The sequence below is a fragment of the Cygnus olor genome, chromosome 8 (assembly GCF_009769625.2).
Source record: "Cygnus olor isolate bCygOlo1 chromosome 8, bCygOlo1.pri.v2, whole genome shotgun sequence".
NCBI lineage: Eukaryota > Metazoa > Chordata > Aves > Anseriformes > Anatidae > Cygnus > Cygnus olor.
In genome coordinates, this window is record NC_049176.1 from 11,569,222 (window position 1) to 11,591,449 (window position 22,228).

The following is a 22,228-nucleotide window of genomic DNA, read 5'->3' on the forward strand; positions in this document are numbered from 1 at the left end:
CTGGTTTAGAAGCTTTATAACGCATGCTTTATAAATTGTAACTCCTGTTTCTTACCTTGTAGAACATCCTATCTGCAAAGCGCATCATCTCAGCAAATGCATTAAGCCAACAGTGAAGGAAGGCAAAGAAGACCAGGAAAAGAATAAGTACACCTAGAAGCAAGACAGAGTGAGATTGATTTTGTAGTATTCTCACTCAGCTACACGTTGGAACATGTAACGCAGTCAATTGTTCTGATAGGCACTGACACATGAGCTTTATGCCACCCACACAAAAAAAAGTAAAACCATATCAGTTTCTTATTTCAGAGGGCAAGAGGGCCTAGAATCTGGCTTTGAAGACTTAATTCAAAAACCAAACTTATTTTGTACTCTCAATTCTGAAGTTTAACACTGAAGTTTCCCCACAAGATCTCCGTTGTGCATCTTTGCCCATTGTGAATATAGCTTGTATCAAGCAGTTCCCCTCCCTTCTGTCTCTCCCATAAAGATAGTTACTTATGGATCCAGGTCTTACCTGGCAGAATGGAGTTGAAGATGCAGAGGACCAGCCCTCGTAAATTAAAGGTTTCTTGGCTACTATTGCGAAACTGAGGAATGCAGAGTCTCACAAAGATGTAGTAGGCATAAAAAAGTGAACCAAGCACCTGAAACAGAAGAGCGATTTTAAGAGAAAAGCACAATTAAGACATTACCACTCCACAGCTCTAGAAGAGACGAACACAGGAACAGCAGCTGCCAGCACAAGTCAAAGTATAATTTTACTATGCTACTAATGAGCTTCCGTAACGGTCTAGTCAAAAATTGAAACAGCAGCCATTTCTGGAATGTGTTCACAGCCAGGAAGGAAAAAAATAATCAACTTTTCTACTAGTTTTTGCTACTACAGAAGTTGCAAGTTCCTACTTGTCCTATCAACTCAGAAATCATGACACAAAAGACTCATGTCAATGCCAAAGTAAGTGGGCAAAGTGCTTTGTGATCTAGGTCCAGGACAAGTCTAGAAATAATTGAAAAATATATGCTGTAATTATATCTAGTATTAAAACTTACTCTTATACCAAAGGAGATAGTAAAAGCCAAACCACCTCAGCCCTTCCCTGGCTTACAAATCCCTGCTCTGAAAGTTGAAGTCAAAATGCCACTGCTTTAAACACTCCTGTAAACCAGGTGTGTGCTTTGTCATTCTTTTGTGAGAGTGAGCAGCCGAAGGCCTATGATTTTTTGTTTAAGAAAAAGACAGGAATGCATTGTGTTAAAATAAAAGTTTCAGTCATACAAAGCCATTTCTTGGAAACAAATCCACAAGAAGCTACTGAAGCTTGCAGCCCAGACAGGTTCTCCTTTGACATTGAAGTGAAAATCAGGTCAGACTTGAGCTCAAATAAGCACTGAACTCCAGGCCTCTTATTTCAAAATTGGTTTGAATATCTGCAGACCAGTTGCTGTACCAGTGCATTACAATGCAATGTCAGTGTGAAGAAAGAGTGACAGAGCATGGATATTGCTCCCCCTACGCACAGCTTTGTTTGTATAGAATGGAGTCTGCTTGCTCAAGAAAATAATTCTAGAGGCTTTTTTCAGCAAGGATTATTTATTTCTGACACAACTATTAGTTCAACAATATCATTATCTTTTTTTTCAATCACTAAAAAGTATTCTTTTCCAGTAAGCCCACAACACATTGAAGCAACTTAGTGCCAAGGGGATAAGTGTTTAGCAACACAGTTTAAATGACCTCTGAAAATCCATTCTTCAGAAAGCTGTATTACTCACCTGTGCAAACTTGGTAGCTACGTAGCCCCATCTTACCATGGGATTCCTAGGAAAAAGGACAGTGTCACATCTAAATAGGACTTCAGAGCAGCAAAATCCTCCTTTCAATTACATATTTTACTGATCTATTCTCTGAAAAAGACTTCTTAGAATTCAAGGTTCTTAATCTCTTGACATTCATCAAGAGATGCCTGGACCAAATTGCTGATTCCTCACCTTCAACCACAGCAGGACAACTATGGCAATCCCATAAGTGGGAAAGTATCTCGAGGGCAGTATTACGCAATCACCCAGGAGGTGGTGATCTGCCCGATAGTCACAAAACTGCTGACCTGACACTATCAAAGTTCAACACAAAGTACAGAAAAGTTGGTGAGTTCCCAGTTTCAAAGGCTTCGCCCTACCTCCTCAAACTCAGAGGTAGGGCTTTCTATGAACACCGCATGAAGCAATGCACAAGCCTGCTGCGGGAACTGGATACAACAATATTCAGTAACAAGTTCATTTGTTTCACATCCTGTGCACTTCCCAAAGAAAAACGAACTGTCAAATTAAAAAATATTATTAGTGTAGTTTCCATAACCACATCCTGTCTTTTCCAGGTTACAGATTTAACCACATCTTTAGAAAAGATCTAATTCATTAACTTAACAGATCACATCAAGGGGTCCTTAATATTGGCTTCAGTTCTTAGACTACTTTAACATTCTACTAGTGTTGCTCACGTTACCTGGGATAGTTGTCTCTATAGATGAGGGTGGGAGCAAAGAGGAAGTACAGGTATTGAGAAATTCGGGGAATAGGTACTGAGCCTAGAACGGGAGAGGAGAAAAGAAAACTCTTCAATCTTTTTGCTTACCGAAGGTTTCATTTCCCCAGTGCCCTCTCCCAACATACAGTTCTCATCACCTCAAAAAAGACCAGACTAGAACTAAGGGTAAGGGATTCCCAGGGGATAAAGCAAACTAGACATATCAGAAGGAATTATCCTTGTAAAGCACAGCTAACAGGTCAGGGTGGCTAACAGGCAGTACAGTGCTAACACCCGGATATCACGTTTCCTCTTCTCCTAAGGAAGAAGGAACTGTACGGCCCGTATCAAAACAGGGGTTCGTGTTCAGCTCTGGCAAACATCACCAAGAGAGCTTTTCGGATGTTCTTCTGGAATTGCTGTCATTTCACTAGAGCACTGAACAGGGTGTGTGCAGGCACCCTCTACATACTGATCCTAGAAGCAGAAATAAGAGTCCTGAAGCAAGACAAACCTGAATGGTCTGGCTTATTGCCTAATACCAAATGAAAAGGTTCAGACTGAAGTTATGATGTGGAAGACCATCCTAGAGCATCATCACCTCCCCATCCAGGGTGATCTACTCAAATCTTACCTCTCTCCAACTCATGACACCAGCTCAGAGCAATGGAGGGTAAGCAAGAGCTGGTTATACACAGTTGTCAGCAAAAAGCAGGGCAAGTTACTCACTAGACTTCTCCTTTACAGATGACAGGACTCGAGGTACATTTTCACGGACAAATGAATGAGCCTTCATAACCAGACGAACCTGTAATATTAAGAGAACATCACCTTAATACTCACTAACTTCCCAACAAAAATTGCATCCAGCATCTTAGGGCAACACCTTTAGCATCTTGGCTCCTCTCCAATTTACTCCTACCAGGAAAGAGCTGCTTCCTCTACCCACAAGCCTGTTTAACTGTCAGGAATTTAAAACACTGTAATGAAAAACAAGCTGTAGCAATCATGACTCAGAAGAGTCAAAACACACCTCATTTATACTCATAGGACTGCCGTATATGGTGTATGCAGGGATTCCAAATCAGACCGGTAAGCCACTAGCCAACTAACCAAAAACTTTGGCTAGTAAAAGGGAAGTAAAAAACTCTACCCCTTTCAATAGGCCAGTACATTCCAAAGTCCTGAAACTGTGCTGTTAAAGTTAAAAATGTCCTACAGCAACGACGACTAGGCTAAAATACAGTGGTACCACCTATAGATCTGCAGCTGCCATGCAGGGTTTTTTTGTTTGTTTCTTTTTAAAGTTAAGGACCAAAAGGAAGGCTTGTCCAAATTTAATTTTTCAGGCCTACACACTGATCTCTGACCATCCTTGGATTAACCTGTTTAAGCAGTTCTCCACAAACTCTCATATCCCTCCCACCGCTCTAGAAAAAGAAGATTCCATTTCCAATAAAGTTCTGTCTACAAGACAAAGAGGAATCACTCGCTGACTATGTACCTTTATTTAAAAGAGGAGTGTTAACAGCTTCCTGGTGAGCTTCAGCACAAGTCCCTATGCTTGTTTTTAGGCATTTAGCATCCACAAGACAACTAGAAATAAATACAATTTCAGCCTTGAAGCATGTTCAGAAAAAAAACAACCTGCAAAATCCTAGGGTAAAATAAAAAAGTGGTTTCCACATCAAAAGAAAGTTTGCTATCAGTAGTTTTTCCTCATTAGACCTGCCACAAGTAAGTGTTTAAGTCAAAGATTAACTCCATCCACAGCTGTGGCTTAATTTAATGAATGAAAGAAACACCTAACCCCATTGGAAAAAGGACCCTTTTTATTTTGAAAAGAAGCTTCAGTAGAGCCATAGGTAATAGATAGGCACCTACCTGTTCCAGTATTACAATGAAACGGGAAGCCGGAGGCAGGGCATATGATACAGCAACATAGGTCGGCCCAAACCCAAGCCCAACTGTTTGGAAGAGCGTGAACAACATCCCATAGAAGAGAGAGCGGATTACACGATGGGAGGAGCTGCAGTAACCTTGGGCCCAGTGGAAGAAAAGGCTGTATGGAATGACAACCGTGGCACAGAACATGCACAGCCAAGTACAGAAGACAACCGGGAACTTTCCAAAAACGAAAACCAAGAGATCAAATCCGAGGACCAGCCTGAAAGGCACAAGGGAAGAGACAATATTCAGAGTCCATTGTTTCATTAGGAAATGCTTCCACTTCACTAAGTGGTGAAAGGTCAGATCATCATTACTTGATGACCTTCACAAAAGGTCAGAACACCATTATTTGAGAGACTAGGTAGAAGTGACCATGACAGTTTTCAGCTCAGAAACAGGGCTGTCCGTGGTAGGTGTAAGTGACCACCCACCAGCACAGCAGACAATAAAAGCTAAAGGACTCATGCCATCAGTGCTGTCAGGAACGGCTTACCTTCAAATCCCACAGGGCTTAAGTTCAGCTTTAAGATGAGAATGTGCTTTGAGAGTATGTTCAAGCTCATCCCTACTAATAAAAAGCATGTGACTGAATGATGCACTGCTGAATCAGGATCCAAAAGAGCTTCTGGGGAACACTCATAGGACGGCACTAATCCATGAAGAATCAGTTCTTCTCAGGAGTTTAACATCTAGAGAGGCTCCCCACACACACATCACCATAGGCACCTAGCACTCAAACCTAATTTAATTCTGTTTTGCGAGAACTGTACACATTCCACATTGATTCATTTTTAGAAGTCACACAAAAGGCTTACAGTCATTGGGTGGTCAATGTGAATATATTCAAGCAATGCACACTGAGTAATTTATTTCATTAATCAAACTTAAACATAAAGCCCAGATGTTCAGTTGTACAGCCCATCAAAGTCACCAGTGCTTACTCTTACACGTAAGTAGCTGTTCTAAACCCAGCTCAGAGGAATAGGTAATGCAGAGTACACCAACACAATTAATTTTTTCTTATCCATTAGGCTCATTGCAAAGTGGATCTAAATTATCAGATCTAGCTCTTTTTTTTTTTTTAATTTTTAAGTAATCACAGATAATACAAGAGGAAATGACCTTAAGTTGTGTCAGGGGAGGTTTAGGTTGGATATTAGGAAAAATTTATTTACTAAAGGGTTGTGAAGTATTGTCACAACTACATCCCTGGGCAGCCTGAGTCACGATCTCTAGAGGTCTCCAAAACCTGTAAATGTAGTGCTTAGTGACATGGTTTAATGGTGGACTTGGCAGTGCTAGGCTAACAGTTGGACCAGATGATCTGAGGTCTTTTCCAACCTAAATGATTCTAAGATTCTAACCCAGTCCTTCAGCTGATTTTAGAAGTAACTGCCGACTTTCCCCCAAAATGCATACCGCTGTTAAGTGAGGATCAGCTAAATGATGTTCAGTAGTGTATGAGCCTGCTCTTATACCTAGACAAGCAAGACAACAATTATAATCAAGACATAGCTCTGGCTTTATACACTGAAGACCAGATAATCAGCAAGATCAACATGTAATCCTACTTGTGTACATGAGACACAGCTTGCCAAAAAGATACTATTTAAAGCAACAAGCAAGCATGAGGAAAGCAGTCTTTCACAATCCTGTTTAGAACTGGCTACCTTCAAAGAACAGTCTTAACAGAGGCTGTGCAAATATCCTTGAGATTCTTCCACAGGATAAACAAAGTTCTATTTTTAAGCACAAGTACAGCATTCCAGGACTATAATTTCTAAACAGAGAAAGGACTGCTAACGTATTTAAAGTATTTTCTTCAAAAACACTGTCCTCCAATCAATGCAAGCAGCTGAAGGCTGCTGTTTCACTACTGGTATTGAAACAAAGCACTTGTCCATAGGATTTTCCTGACGGCTAGATAATTTTATTTGAAGCTTCCATATCCCCTCAACAGGAATTGCAGCATATTTGAAGTACACCAAGCTGAACACCCCCTTCTAATAAGGTCAAGGATGGATTCCTTCCTGCTCCATTCTGCAGTTTGTGTGTAGCTCTGGTTCTTTGGGAGCAAGCAATTCCCAGCCCCGGCCCTTGTCTTTCCAAAGCACTCTTACCTTCCTTCATCAATGAAGTCTACTAAAAGCGTGCTGAGGATGAAGACGATGAGAAGAGCGATGAACATGTGGTAGATCGTCCTGATGTGACTCACTTCAAACAGCTCACTAAGGAAGAGATTCAAATGCTACCATGCCATCCACATAGCAGATCACACCTCCAGTATGTTGCTTTCAAAGCATTTCATAGTACGATAACAAGACATCACCATTCCAATTCAAGAGACTGCAGTTAACACCATTTAAAAGCCAGTCTGCATGTCAGACGCTTCTTTCCTTTATCTTCAGACAAAGGATAATTAGCTATTATCTCAATGGTACTGAGGGATTGTATATTTACATTAGAGGAAGCCTGCAAGCTGTAGGCTGGATGTTTCAGAAAGAAATGGAGAAGTTTAGGCAGATTAGTCAAAGGGGGATTGAATGCTGGGAAAAAACGGAGTGGGGGGAAATGGAGTACCTCTAAGCAAGGGCTAGCTTGTTTATTATCAAGGGTATTTTCAGTCAGTCAATTTAATGGGAAGGGTGAAGCTGAACTACTCACTCCAAGAGGGACCTCCTCGCAGTAAATATCTTCCCATGTTCTGGAGGGGCTCTCAAGGACCTGCAAACAAGGAGAACGTTCAAGAAAAAAGCAAATAAGGATTTCAGGAAACAACCATATTACAGGACAAGCCTAGAACTGACTTACTTGGCTTTATGTAGCTCCTTCTCAGAGCAGGAAGCTGGGAAGAGGGAGGCTGAAGATGAGGAGTCCAGGAATGCTGATTTTGCCACCAAACTGTTCACAAACTCTGTGAAGTGACTGTCCACTTCCTTCATGAAAACCGGCTTCAATTGCTGACATAGTGAAAACAGAGCATGTTATTTAAGTCTCCAGATATATGTCATAAGTGACTTACATTTCTTTTTATCCCAGAGCAGGACAGAAAAAGGCATCAAGAAAATATTCCTGTACCATTGCCCTACAGTTGGAGCCAACTTGGACAAGATCAGGGGCTTATCCAGGCCTGTTCACACACCTCAGGCCACAGGACTTTGAATGATGTTTGTCTTCCCTATCAGATGCAACACAGGAACAAAGCAAACATACTCACCTTCATGTGTGTCTGGAGAGGCAGGTATTTCACATTTTATGGCGCTAAGGAAGCTGAGCTAAACTTAATTCATGAGACCCACAAAACGTTTCTCATTTTTAACCAGTTACATCCCTACCGCACAAAAACAAGTGCAAACAAGATTTACATTTTAGCCAATCTAGTGCTACTGGGGAAAAAAGTGACTTCATGCTTGTGGGTAAACAATCAACATTGAATTTTTCATACCTTAATTCAGGAATGATCTCAAAGATATGAGCGAAGGAAGAAATATTGCCTTCGCTCTTCTACTGCTATTCAAATAAAAACTTCTCTGTACCACTGAAACTACAGAACACTCCAAGACTTCCCTAAAGCAACAAAACAGGGCCACACTGCTAAGCATTAAGACTAGTGCTATGAGAGAGAAAAATGGTAGGTAAAAATACTGAAGTTAAAGAATTAATGGGAACAAACATCCCAGAATAATCTGCTATGTTCCCAGGCAGCTTTACGTTAGTTATTTTCTCTAATACAGCCAGTTAGGACCAAATTGTACCATTTTCAGCATATTCGTGTCCTCCCAACACCTCCTCAAGTTATCAGAAAACTTGGGAAGCATCTATGTTTGCTAGAGCTCTTCATTTCTAAGGGTTCATAAAAAAATGCACAAGCATCTTCCTTATCTACCACTTTCTTGGAAAAATACACTGGTAGACCACAAATAGGTGATAACTGGCTGTGAATGAGGCACAGGCCACCCTGATCAAAGACTGCTTACTTCACCTGATAAAAAAAAGTTTCCTTCAAGAAAGGAAAAGATTATTATTGGGAGGTTTAAGTAAATTATCCAGACTAGGACTAAAATTCATCTTCAAATGACAAACTATGCAGAATTAAGATTATAGCCTTGTTTTCGTATCACTTTTGTCTTGCCTAAAGACTAGCGTGTATGATTCATTCCCCTATTTTCCAGCCTACAAAATAGTTCAATGTGCTCTCTTTAGCCTCACAGCATGAGCTTTCAAAGACCTGACCTCCCACACCCCAGGCAGAGTTTTTAAAACAAGATGCGTTTAAAAGAAACTGAGTGATGAAATATTTAAAAGTACTTATTTCTGTAGAAAATGTTACACTGAAGTCAGGATAGCTCTTCACTACAGTACAAATTCTCTTGCTCTTTATTTGCGAAGAGAAACCCTAGATTTGCACAGTAGCTTAAATGTTATTCTTATGATTAGAAAAATTAATTCCCTCAAGGGGGAGAAAAAAAGAAACATGTTCACTTGTATTTCAGTGACACCTTGGGCAACCACAAGATCCTAAGACTGTTAGCACCTCAGAAGCCAGATAGTTATCTTCAGCACAGGAGATAAGCAAGTTACAAGAAAGCTCATAGGACTACTAGCCTAATTGTATACAATGGTTGTTTTTTGTTTGTTTTTAAATGCAAGTGTTTATTAGCAGCACTTGTCTGACCATCCTTTTGCATTGGACTTTCAGTTTGCCTTCAGATTCAAGGCCCAAGTCTTTCTACATGGTAACTAAGTATGATTTCATCTAGCCTTCCCACTGATCATCAGCTCTAAAAAACACATTTCTCTAAATACCTTCAGAATTCCTTACCAGCGTTTACTCTAATCTTTAAGGCTGAAAAGTAACAAAAATCTATTTTCAAGGAGGGAAAGAAAGAGCCTGGAAGTTGTGCACACAAATGATGCTCCCTCAGAACAGCATTTGTGATGCTTGAACTCATTTGTCAGTTGACGTTTGTTTCAGCGCTTAACAATTACGCTAAAGAAAGCTGAAGCAGCATTATTTTTGCTAAGAAGGAACTGGCACAAAGACCAATAGAACAAGGAAGTAGGCACCAAAAGCTCATCTAAAAAGCCCGCTTCAGTCAGAGTTTTTGGGCCAACAAAACCTGTTAACAGATGCTGTATTCATACAAAATGCTGTTGTCTAATGCAACTGACAGCCAAACAGCCAAGCTTAACTCTTGCAGTAAATACAAAATAATCTGAAATGAGACCACAAAACCAGAAGGCCCTGAAGTCAAGCCACGCCAGAACTCTACATTCTTCCTGTTTCACAGCAGTCAGATTCAGAGAGATCTCTTGAAACAGAAGCTGCAGTAGGAGAAGGAACAGATTAATATTTAACTTAATAAAAATATTTGTCCCCTATTTGGCAGCTGCCAATATAGAATAAACAAACTTCACCAGCACTTAATGAAACAGCTCTTCAGAGCTGGCTACTCTTACATACTGCTTTCTGGGAGGCAGAAGAGGCTTCTCTTGCAGAGAAAGTGATTTATTCCTTTAAAAACAATAGGAAGAGTTAGTTGAGTACTTTGGAACTACAGCCTGTAACAGAAGACCCTGCTGCTCCCTGTCACGGCATGCTTTTATACCATGCACGCACATATGCCTACCAAAAAAAAATACAAATTCCTACTCCTCTTGAAGTGCACAAATTTCCATGCCAAAATAAAAGCACTATTCATTCCTACCAAAACCTGTCTTTTTATTTTAAGTTCTCCCCCGTCCTTTTTTTTTTTTTTTAAAGCCTAATTGCCTCTCAGCAAGAGTTTAAGAAAAATTATTTCATTACCTCTTCCCTCTCAGCTAGCACTCTACTGAGATTGTCTCCTCTTAACACAACCCTCCAGGGCCAACATCAACATATGCATGTGCTTGGACTGGGAAAACAGGATACAAGTTCTCATTAAATAAAATACATCTGGAGCACAGACCCTACAGTAAACGTAATTCTGTACAACAAAACCACACAACGTATCACACTATATTGGCTTCTATTACAACTACAAATCAAAGGGCAGTTGATTTGAGAAATTGCCAGAATAACTGTTAGCGCTCAACAAGCCAGGTGATTCAGTCACCAAAGAAGTGAAACAGCAGAGGAGAGGACGCACCTCCCACCAGCTTACGCAATGACAGAGTGCATGCACACAGCTGGCCTTGTAGTGTCCCCTAACTCAGGACACTTCAACAAGAGTTTCCTAAATTGCACTTGAAGTTTTAGACAAGTATTTGGGCAGATCCACTCACCTGTAACCATCAAGTTCCAATTAAAAGAATTTGATCATTACAAGAACAAGAAGGACAAGAAGGGGAACAAGCATAAAAAATGCTATGCGATAAATAACAGAAGCTGGCCAGCAATTGGCCACAAGTCAGAGAAAGTTGAGCCAAATAACCCTGTAGCTTGCTGCTAAAGAGAAAATTACAAGAGTTTCCCTTTCATCTTAGTCCTAACAGGTTTAGTTGTTTCAGTAACTGAAACATCACAACATTAAGCCCTGATCAAGTGACAGACACCATTCTCAACTCAGTTCAGGATTAACAGAGGACTAGATCCTCCAACTGGACTGCAAGATACAATGAAGGCATCCTAATTGAAATAACACCTACCAGCCACAATTCCCATTTAAATCAATGCAAGCTGTCAGTGACCAGCACTTTTCAAGCAAGCATCTGTCTAGGCCTCAGATACCTGCCACCTAAAGGATAAACTGGAATCCAAGCTTCTGTTGTGTAAACCACTGGACAACCAGAGCAGGCACTCCAGGAATTCCGCAACAGATGCAAGTTTCTACTTAACCTCGTAGCTAAGTTTGTAGCTTTGAGGCACCTTAAATTTGCAAGTTGCTAAACTCAACATTTAAAACCTGAACTCCCCGTGTTTCAGGAGCAACTTGAATAATTAGAAGTACCACTGACCCTGCTGGTTTTCTTTGATTCTTATCGTGGATAAGAAATCACCTTGACTACAGGCTAGTATGTCTCAAACCTGGTGGCCAGAAAACATTTAGAAAGAAAAGACTTTCCTGACAAAAGAAATCCAAGATCAAGCTGTTTGCTTGCATACAGCTAGTACACCCTGAAACCTGGAGCTTACAAAGCTCCATGTGCTTAACAGTCCTTTAAAGCTTGCTTGTGCAAGCATCTGTTGCAAACGGTGATTTGCAAGAGCTGTGTTTGTCTGAAGAGAAAAGATATGAGGCTTGCTCTATCATGCCCTCAGTAAGAATCACTTGGAGAAGACAACATATGAAATAAAATTCAGGGCTGACTATCCCTCTCATGGGCCGAATTTTAGGAACTTCAGCACAAACAGTACACCCTTAGTGGAACCCACTGACATACACTATAGCTACCTGTTTTAAATTACCACCGATAGAGAGAGAGAGAGAGAAAAGACTTAAAAGCAATAAAGTCTCAAAGGGTTAGTTTTTCTGTCCTACAAGTATTCACTCCTTGATATCTGTATAAGGCTGAGGCAATTAGATGACTTCATCTTTACCATGGAATTCTCTGCAATAAAATGAAGAAAGAGTGCAGGACAATTTGCCCTGAAGAACAAGCCTGCCGTGAAACAATGGTTAGCAAAGAGGGTGCAGTTCATTGTTAGCTAACTTCAATTAATTTGCCTATAAATCACCTTAGCATAAGCTAAGACAATGGCAACTCACACAGACGTAGATGATGTTAGAAGTAAACAATACTATTTCTGAAAACATTGCTCACTGAGAAAAAAAAAGTGGGACCAAGGCTCAGTAAGGCCATCTCCACTGCCAGGGCACCAGGAGCTGTGAGACACAGGCTAGGTGCTGTACATGCCTTTATTCAGTGGGTAGCAGGTCACAGAGCATTTTAAACACTAAATTTGCAAGCTGTCAAAAGGGAACAGGCTAGCTGACAATCACACTGTTGTCAGAAGTCAGTAGTGAGGGAAGTACAATTTTATTGCATGCCTCAACGTTCATTCTTATCACTGGACTCTAATCTACTGGGGGGTCAAGAAAGAATTGCGTTTGATAACACTGCCTCTTGTGCTAAGTCAGGAGACAGAAGGAAAAGAGAAAGAGGGCTGCATAGAAGTCACTGTGCTCAAGTTATGACTGAGTAGATTTGCGTTCCAGGACTACCCAGTCTCCAAAGGAGACAATCTGGGTCAATTATCCCGTTCCTCCCCACAAGGAAGTATTAGAGTGTATTTACCTCAGCTTCTGCTATTAGCTGCATTTTCCTTGTTATCACATGGTCAACATCAACCCGGCCTAAGGAAGGAAAGCAAATATTTAGCAGTTGCATCTTCAGCAATGTGACCGCGTATGAAAATACAGGAAGAACGGCATGCAGTAGCTTATCCATTGATTTTTCACTAGTGCTCTTGATTTTTAGTAAGGTCCCAGTAAGTTCAAAACGAAACTGCAGGAAATTCACAAGCATGAACAAGTATTTTAAACAGCCATTTAGGATCACAGCATTATAAGGCAGGCAACAACTGATAACATGCTGGATTTTTGAAAGCTTTGCAACTCCACAAATCTTCCCAAGGTCCCTAAATATATTCAACCTTGAAACAGCAATTAGAACAACCCTTGGAAGGTCACATCCAAGTGTGCTGATCTTTTGTCAGAGTTTTATCTGAGGCACAGTGAACTAGACATAAGATTAGGTTGTCTGGAGGTCTCTACACTGCCAATAGACAAGGCAGTCAAATTACAGCTGTCTGTAAAATAAAGCAACCAGCTCTGAAGACAGGCTGAGTGACAAGTTGGAAGGTGATCCTGCATTCAAACCTGGCTACTGCCCCTGCATCATCCCCTAGGAGAAGGGCAGGCATCAGTCTGACTGTATTCCTCAATGTATTTCATCACTTAGCCAAACGGGTCTCACCATGCCATAGCACTATGGTCATTAACAATACCTTTGTCTTAAATATTAAGCCTCAAATATTGCCTTTCTTTCGCATATAAAACTATACACATCTGATACTTCTGTTACATCAGGAGGAACACCATTCACAAACCAGACATTTCAGAACAGATGAGTTTTAAGACAAGGTTTGTCTGCAGCAGTTGCAGAGAACAGGCAAGCCAGCTGGCATTTCACTTCCATAATTAACTTTGATCTTCTGTTTTGTAATTCTTACAAGAGTTTTACATATGAACGAAAAGCAAGATTAAACCAGCAACATCCACCCTCCCCCCTAAAATACTAGTTAGGGTGAAAAGATGCCAACAGCCCTTGCCTTGTGCATATCCTCTGGCAATTACAGCTACAACCATACGGCTAACATTACAACTTTTGTATTCAGTTTCTAATGCAGCATTATCACACTTGCAGTGCTCTGTGCTGCTAACAGATTCACGGCAGTTTGATGGCTCATAATGCCATCCTTGTACATGCACATCCCATCCACACAGAGCTTACAGTGTGCTTTAAATAGAAGCAAGGGCTTCTGCAAAGCACTCATCTGAAGGCACTCCTGTGAGCAGACAATTGTAAAAGTGTTTAAACACTCCAGAGAAAACTACAGTTCCAATGTAGTAGAAAAGTGAAGTGAAACTTTACCTTCAGTGAAGCTATGCTCATTTGTCAGCATTCAGTTGACATCCCTGCCACTCCGTATCAAGCAGGCAAAACAGTTTTTGCCCGTAAAAATCAATACACGGGCTGCAGACCAAAGAACGGACTGGTGATAAGTCTATTACTTATCAGCCTTGTAACACAAACAACGCATTTACTAAACACCATGATTTTTTTTGGCTGCACAAATAGATCACTTTTCACAAAGATAGAATTCTTGGTTGCTAAGCATCACACCTCCAAAACAACAAAAAAAAAGTATTACCTAAGCATTTAAGCCTACCACACTGTTGTACTTGCTGAACAACAGCTGTTTGTGGAAAACAATGCAAGAGTGTAAGAGACCTTGTGCCACTCAGCTCATGCACTTCGCTGGTCTCAAACGGATTCCCACACCCAAAGAAAAAAAAGTAAAAAAACATCAAGCCATTCCATAAGCAGCAGAACAGTACGCCCTGCACATCATCTCAGGGGATCCACTCCCTCACTGCTCAGCTTCACAATCGTATTAAGAGTACAGCAGTAATGGGGGAAAAGGGCCAAGAACCACCTGACACCTATCTGCCAGCAAGCAAACCACACAGATGCTGAGCTCAGAGCAGAACTGACCTTTCCTGCAGAAAGGTGAGGATTTGTCTCTTATCCAGCAGCCAGTCTTCAAGACTGTCAAGTTTACTTGAAGCCATCCAACAGGGCCAAAGATGACAGGACATGTGAGACTTAGGGGATTGCACTATTTCCTTTTTAAACCAAGACAAAAATAAGCAGCAACTGCTTTGGCCATATTATTTCCTGCCCGATCTTGCATCTGAGGCCTTGGTTACTACTGCTACCCAGAAGTGGTTCTCTCTGGAACTAAAACATCCTTTCTGACTTAGGAGGCCTTAAGAGATGGTTACTCAGATACCCAGCGTACAGCTTTATTGGCTGTACAGGACAATAGGCAGGTCTCTGACCTGCTGATGTTGCAATTGCTAAGTTGTACACAGCGTCCGTCCTATCACTTTATCCACCCACACACCAGTGTGTATGCAAAGACTACACTGCCTAGAAACACGGATAGTTTAAAAAGCCTTTACATCAAGATCTCAATGTCTTCAGTATACACATCTCACGTAGCAAACTAAGTAAAACCACCTGTAAGCTCAGTTACTTCTTCTCCAGAATAAAAAGAAGTCCCCTGTAGAAGAAAATCCACCCAAAACCAACTCATCCTGCTGTTTCGCATTGCCCAATAAATTCATGCTGGATCACCAGGCAGGTACCAGGGAACACGTAACATCATTATCTTGAATCATTCATCTCCTGTTGTGCAAGCTGCTCCCTGTGTTCCCAAAGGTCATTCAAGAAGAGAACCACCACATGATTTTGAGTAAGAGAAATTGTGCACTGAGAAGTCTACATTTTTTTTTCCTTTGACTGATTCCTTTGTATCACTCTGGGATTACACTATCATTACGAAAATCAGAGTCAAGGTTGCACAAGACAAGCAAGCACATCTAGGATTTAAAGCAGAGTGGGATATGCCTTAAGGAAACAGGAAACATTTAAAATCGTAAGGAAGAAAGTCTTCTTTGAAGACTAGTATGAAATAGTAGCAAATCTCACAGGAGGCTGAAGCAGGAATTGCTTTGAAAGAACTTTGCTTACAGGTATAAATTTTAATTAAGACTCAATATTCCCTTCCCATCAGCAGAGATGCGGATAAGATGTTTATCTCGCTGACCACTTGTCTTGGACTTGTAGAAACTGATCCCTGCAGGATTTGACGCCTCTGTGCAGCCCAAATTCAAAACAGGTTCAGAAGTCAAAAGAAAAAAAAAAGAACAATTTAAAAATGTTAGCTTGGTTTCCTAAAGAAACTAAGCTTAAAGAGATCACCTGATTATTGACAAAGCTTCTCATTGTTGAAAACTTGAGCAACTTAAATTTCACAAAAGAATTACAAACTTTTTAAAATAGGATTTCATTTTTCTTTTTTCAGCCTTCTGTTGTGGCTGTTACAAGCAGGTGGCATTGAGATGAGAATCATCCCAATGCATATGACCTGTTAGTGCTGCACCTTGGGATCCAGCAAAACCAATTTCTACAGGAGACACTAGCCAGCACTCTGCTGAACAAGCTCTCAGGAATTAGCTGTGTCAAAAAAAGCTTTCATTTTAACTGCTACAGTCTGTAATTACAACCGAGAGCACAAGTGGGAATAAGTCATTTGAGCAAAGGCATGGTTTGTGCGCAGTGTTACGGTTCCAGCCTGTAATGATTTCAGCCACAGGATCTGCCTGAAGATCAGCACTCTGAATCACTCCCCCTCAAACTGTTCCTGCATTGTGGAGGTCAGTTTGCTACTAAGGAGCTACAACAACCCAGGAAGATGACTACCATTTAAATCACTGCACAGCATTCATGACAAAAATGCCTCTTTGCAGAAAAGCTAAGAAAAGCACGCAGATAAGTGGCAATAAAGTGAAGCTTGTGTGTCAAAAAAGTACTTCTCAGGTAATACTAGGTCAACCAAGCACACAAGACAAAACCATACCTGACAATCACTTCTAAACTGTGAGTATTTTCCCCCTAACAACAACAGGATTTGTTTAACTTCAAGATCTTGTAATGTCACAGATACAAATACCCAATACTGCCCTTCCCTAAAAGGGTTTAAAAAAATTGTTCAACTGAGAAATAATGAAGACAATATATCATTCAAAAGACTAAAGCAACACAGGCAAAAGGATTTCCTGTTACTGTCAGATACCTGGATTCCAAGGCTCCCTCTCTAAACACACTGAAAATGTTATCTGAAGGACCAGCTACGTTAAAGCCAACCTAGCAGAAGGGTACTGAAAAGGAAGGGAAGTGTTGTATTGCACCAGATATGGAACACGAGTTAATAATTTGATGCTAGTAAGCCTTATCCTGAGTTACACTGACTTATGTGGCCACTCAGCAGATAGAGGCAAATTATGACTAGATTGCCCCTAGAGTTCATCCCATCTGCTTAAAGCACGCACAGGCCCCAGAGGTCACTGCACTGCAGTTAGGCAAGGAATCCAGTTAAAAAGCCAAGTTTGCAAGGACGTGGGACCCTAACGGCCTCTGCACAAGGAGGAAACACTGGGATGCTCCAGGTCATGCCAGCTCATCCCCAGGCTCTTCACAAGAAACTTCTCAACCTTCACCAAACCCCTGGGTTACAAAACATGACAGAACCTAAGAATTACCAGAACCCGGTCTTAAACAGGATAACTTTTTCATCAGCCTCCCCACAACACACCCAAGAAACTCAATTCAAGCAGCTCACACGCACTTGTTGCTGTGCCTCAGATACCCAGCTTCATGAACTTTTGCACTGCGAACGACCAACAGTAACCTCCTGGTTAGGAGATAACAAGCCCTTTCCAAGTCCAGCATTACCAGACAGGCTTACTCACACCAGACAGAGATATGCTGCAGAGCTTGTTTGCACACCAGGCCCCTTCTCTGATTTCTGAGGAAAGAAGGGCAGACTCCACAACCATCAGTTTACTGGTTTGAATGGTCTCATCTCAGCATTTAGATACAAGCCAAAGAGCCATCATCTCTAATCTTTTAGATCTTTCTATCCAGTTTCCATTACAGCCATGCCAGATAAGTTTGCCTGCAGCAAGTACTGCCCAGTACCAACATCCCATTAAGCAGAACAGATTTACCTTTACGCATTTCCCGCTGAAAATACATAAAACTAATCTTAAAGCAGCCTGGATTTTGACAAGGGATTATTGCTGCCTAGATCATTTGCTGACTATATGCCAAGACCAAATTAGTTGTTTAATTAATACACTGAAGCCAATTCAAGGAGAAAAGGTGTGAGACTAACGTTCAGCTACTCTGTCAAAGTGAAGTTACAGACCGAACCATTACAAGATACAAACCCACCTAGGGACAACCCGAGTACAACCCAAAACTACCCAGTCTTAGAACTCAGCAAGCAATGCGAGCTTCCAGCAGCACTGATGAGGCAAACGTAGCATAAGCTACACAAATGGAAGAGTCTGAGCCATTGTGGTCTTGAAGCCAATACAGGGATTAAACCAGCCAACGCTTTTGGGTTTGAATAAAGAAGGAATTAATAGCCTAGCAGCCTCCGTAAAAAGTTCACACACTTCTGGAAACTAGTCAATTGGCCCTTGATACTAACTCTTAAGTTAAAGAGCAGATTGTGGTTGCTAATCAGGGAGGATTGAGGGTGGCAAGTCACATTAGTGATTTAGTTTTTCTACAAAAAGAATTGCTACAAAGATACTACATATTTATTTGCATACAAGATGCCATCTTCACCTGTCTAGAACTCCTTGGCTGCAGTACACGTCTTGCCTAAAACTCTACATACCAGAACACTGGCCTCAAGCTACCTTTGTACATCAGCACTAAAGCCTTAGGAATAGTTATGCACAAGCTAGGACAAAAATCTAGAAAAAGAAATGTACAGGCACTTCTTTTGAGCAATTCTTCCACCTTAGCCGTGCTTTCACAGAAAACTGTCACTACTTATACAAGCATATTGGACTACGTTACGAGTCTGCTACATGAAACGTCTGAACTTTGTAAATACCTTGGACTTTGTAAAACTTCAAACTTTGTGGCACAGAGCTGCAGATTTAACCCTACCATAGAGAGAAATTCCTGACCAGAGGGCTCCAGGTTGTGCATGGTCCTGTAATGCACTCAAGAGCCTGACTTGTCTCCTAGCTCCCTGTGGCTTTCTTACTGTCACGATCACTGTGGTGAGCAAAGAGCCTGCAGTAACTGGTCTGAAGTCTTTACAACCCTTCTGCTGAACTGGCAGCAACCTTGGAAGATAAAAGGCAGCTAGTTGTAACTAAACAGGATGCCCCTCAGCTGTCCTTGCTGTCCTCCACTGCAGCTTGGACTGTACTAGAACGCGGCACTTTGTACTAAACCATCCCACCAGGCATATGAACACATGAGAGCCCGGTACACTTCCAGGAGACCTGCCCCAGAATGTTTACTTGCTATCCACCCACAGTATCTCACCTGCAGTGACATTATGTTGCATTTCAGAGGTATTAAAATGAAAGGCTTTTAAAAAACAGGCACACCCACCTATCAGGTGCTAATTATCACAGCTCTATTTATTCTTTACCCATAAGCTTGCAAGAACTCAAACTTAAGCATAATTGTTAAGGTGTTTACATAGATAAAGAGGTGGAAGTCCACTTCTAAACCCATCGTAATTGTTTTCCAGGAGTCACTAACTCCCTGCAAGTTTCCAAAACCAGCATTGACAAAACAGTCCCATTCTACTGAATTAAGCCATGAGTAGCACCAACAGCTGACTAAAAAGAATCTCAATTCCTAAGTAGTCTGTGGGACAACTTTCTCTCCAAGATATTTTTTTGTAAGAAGAAACCCAACTTGTTCTAAACTTAAATTTGCTCCAACTCCCATTCCAGCTTAAAGAGGTAGAGCAAAATAGTAACGTTATTCAGAACTGCACCAGTAAAAATCATCTCCTTGAATCACTAGTACCACGGTTTTAGAGCTTATATTCGCATGGCACACTGTGACAAACTACTTTAGCTTTTTGCTTATTCTGTCTCCCAAAGAGAAAGAAAACAAGCAGCAATTCCATCACCAGCAGCCTGGAAAACGGTACAGCATAACCCAGGAGTTTAAGACAGTCAGTGTCCACAGGCAAAACCACTCCAACTGCCACACAATTATCCCTGCAAATTAAGTGACAGGCCACGTGCAGCAGCAACCCTCCCAGCCAGCCAACTACAAGCCACATTACTTTCTAGGCAGCCACAATGTAAACTGCTACAAACCCCACTAAGCCCAAGTGAAAGAATCTCACCATTGCTTGCGTTTTGGAAGGACCTCTCACCCTCAGGTCTCCTCTGCACTTCCTCGTTCTCAGGGGGCTTGTGGGCTGTAGCGGAGCCAGACTGGCGCTTCCTTGCACAGTCTTCACCTGCCATTGTTGCCTAGCTAGACCAGAAAAGGAGAGAAAACAATTAGTGACAAAACCTCATTTATTCTTCAAACGGTTAAAGAATAAATTACATAGCCTTCTTTGCTCTATAGTTGTATTAGTTATTTACTGCAGGTTACACATCCCTTACTACAAGCAGTAAAGGAGCAAAGTATCCAAGTTTCTCCACCACTACAAAAAAAAAAAGACAACACACATCTTTCATCTCACAGCTCCCTCCTTTTCCCTATAGATTTAAGTATTTAAAATGACTCGAGCCTTTGTGAAATCTTTAAAAGCCCTTGTAAATGCTTTCCAATAGTCAGTCGGACAGCAGAATTTGTCTTCAGAGAGCTCTGGCACGTTTGCTTTGCAGAATCAACCACATGATTTTACTTGAGCCAAGCCCCTTCCTGTCAAGTCTTCAGTCCTTACTGAAAGAGCAGTTTCCTCAATAGATCCTTTAACTCTGGTTGGGCAGACAATGGCTGTATTGCAAATAAAGGAAAAACAGGAAGAGAAGATCAGGTCTGAACTATGCCAGATTCAATGACAAAGGTCACTGCTGGGGACAGAGCTGCTAGCTAACAGGGAACACCTGAAATACTACAGCTAGGCTGAAAAACAGAAAATCCTTCTTTAATTAAAAGGGGGAAGGGACTCTTGTTTGGTCACAGAGTGACATCCCAGCACACTGCCCACAAAGAACAGCTCAAAGAAGCTCACAGATACGTAGCTACAATCAGGGTCAATTTTCAGAACTGGAATTGCAGAAAAAACATGCAGGCACCTACAGAACTAGGTTTTCAAACAAATGCTTTTCCTTTTTGATACATTTCTCTCCCACCTTGGTGCAGACTTGCTTTGTTTTTGGACATGTTTTGTTGCCAGTGAAAAGAATACTTGCACCAACGCAGATGAGCTATTAGAAACAGGTAAGGAAAAGTCAGGCACTTGTAGAAAAAACAAAGATGGCAGAATATAATTTAAGAATGAATTTCCTCAGAAAATTGAGGCTGACACTTTTGCAGAAAGGGAAACTGGACTCTTATGGTCACGTATCGCGAGGCTGCAGCTTCCTGTGTTTGCCCCCTCTATAGCGGAGCAATTCATCGTTCCCCTTTTGGGCACCGCAGGGCACATTAAACTTCTCCAACACGAAACAACTCATTAATCAACCACCACCACCATTTCTTGCAGGACACTGCCCCTTTTAGCCCTGTGTCACAAGATCCCAGCCAGGTCAGTCTACACGCTATAAAACCAAGGACCATAAAAATGACAAACTTCCAAGCTGGCTTTGTAAACCAGCTGATAGCTCACACTATCGTAATTTATGTAATACAAAGTGTTCACCTGAAGAACGCAAAGGACCAGGCATGGAAACAGTAAACCTTCCTTCAGTTAACATGCTCAGCAGCACAGAAAACTAGCTAGCAGGACTAGCCCACTTTTACACACCTTTTGCTGCCATTGTTCTGAACAACCCTCTCACCTTTAAGTGCAAGCCAAGCACCACTGTGAAGACACTATGCTTCCTAGCTCCCAGCCTTCCCACCAGATTCCCAGTACGGACACTGCCACATCACATCTGATCAAAGAATCATTTTGCCCACCTGTGGCTTACAAGTACATGGAGATCACAGCCAGCCAGCCACTTCAATCCTTCTGCTCTTACACAAGTGAGGTGGCCAAAATCCTACCACATAAGAATGGGTCACAGCGCAGATTCTAAAGAAAAATGAGGGAAGAAGGAGGGGGAATAAAGCAGCCACATTAATTTGATCATTAATCAATCTATCCCCTGAGCCATTACAGAGCATCTCCACTGCCTCCTGATCCAAGTCAAGTTGTTTTCATGAACTACATCCATCCTTATGGAACACAGGTTCTCCAGATCCAACAGAGGACTAAGTTTACTTCTTTTCAGCGTACACTCGCCGTCTTCAAGAGGCGAGGAAAGCAGTCTCCTCTCCAATGCACACATGGGAGTTGTAAGAGTATCTGAGAGATTGACAGAAAGGAAGTAAAAATAACACGTTCCAGGATGGATGAAGGAAGAATGATGTATTCAGAAGAAGAATTAAGGTAATTAACCTAGGGAGTTGGTATCCTAAGTGAGCTCCGCAGATGCGGTACCAAAACCGCTCAGCGGAGGTCAAGCAATCAGAGCAAAGGATTTT

At 41.4% G+C, this 22,228-nt stretch overlaps 1 protein-coding gene across 11 annotated transcripts in view; it reads right to left on the minus strand.

Moving 5' to 3' along the window:
* SOAT1 (sterol O-acyltransferase 1) overlaps positions 1 to 22,228 on the minus strand; it is a 29,281-nt gene that overhangs the window by 6,398 nt on the left and 655 nt on the right. For 3 of the 11 annotated variants that reach the window (XM_040564977.1, XM_040564973.1, XM_040564978.1), the window contains exons 2-12: positions 19,929 to 20,058; positions 12,698 to 12,756; positions 7,289 to 7,437; positions 7,142 to 7,201; positions 6,598 to 6,705; positions 4,412 to 4,694; positions 3,257 to 3,335; positions 2,507 to 2,588; positions 1,777 to 1,822; positions 518 to 647; positions 56 to 153 (exon numbers count right to left, since the gene is read on the minus strand). In XM_040564977.1, coding sequence (XP_040420911.1) covers positions 56 to 153; positions 518 to 647; positions 1,777 to 1,822; positions 2,507 to 2,588; positions 3,257 to 3,335; positions 4,412 to 4,694; positions 6,598 to 6,705; positions 7,142 to 7,201; positions 7,289 to 7,437; positions 12,698 to 12,756; positions 19,929 to 20,052 — 1,218 coding nt within the window. In that variant the 5' untranslated portion in view covers positions 20,053 to 20,058. Of the gene's footprint in view, positions 1 to 55; positions 154 to 517; positions 648 to 1,776; positions 1,823 to 2,506; positions 2,589 to 3,256; positions 3,336 to 4,411; positions 4,695 to 6,597; positions 6,706 to 7,141; positions 7,202 to 7,288; positions 7,438 to 12,697; positions 12,757 to 16,986; positions 17,188 to 19,928; positions 20,063 to 20,324; positions 20,420 to 22,228 lie in introns of those variants that run through there. The other 8 variants (XM_040564972.1, XM_040564971.1, XM_040564976.1 and 5 more) reach the window with 5 other exon arrangements.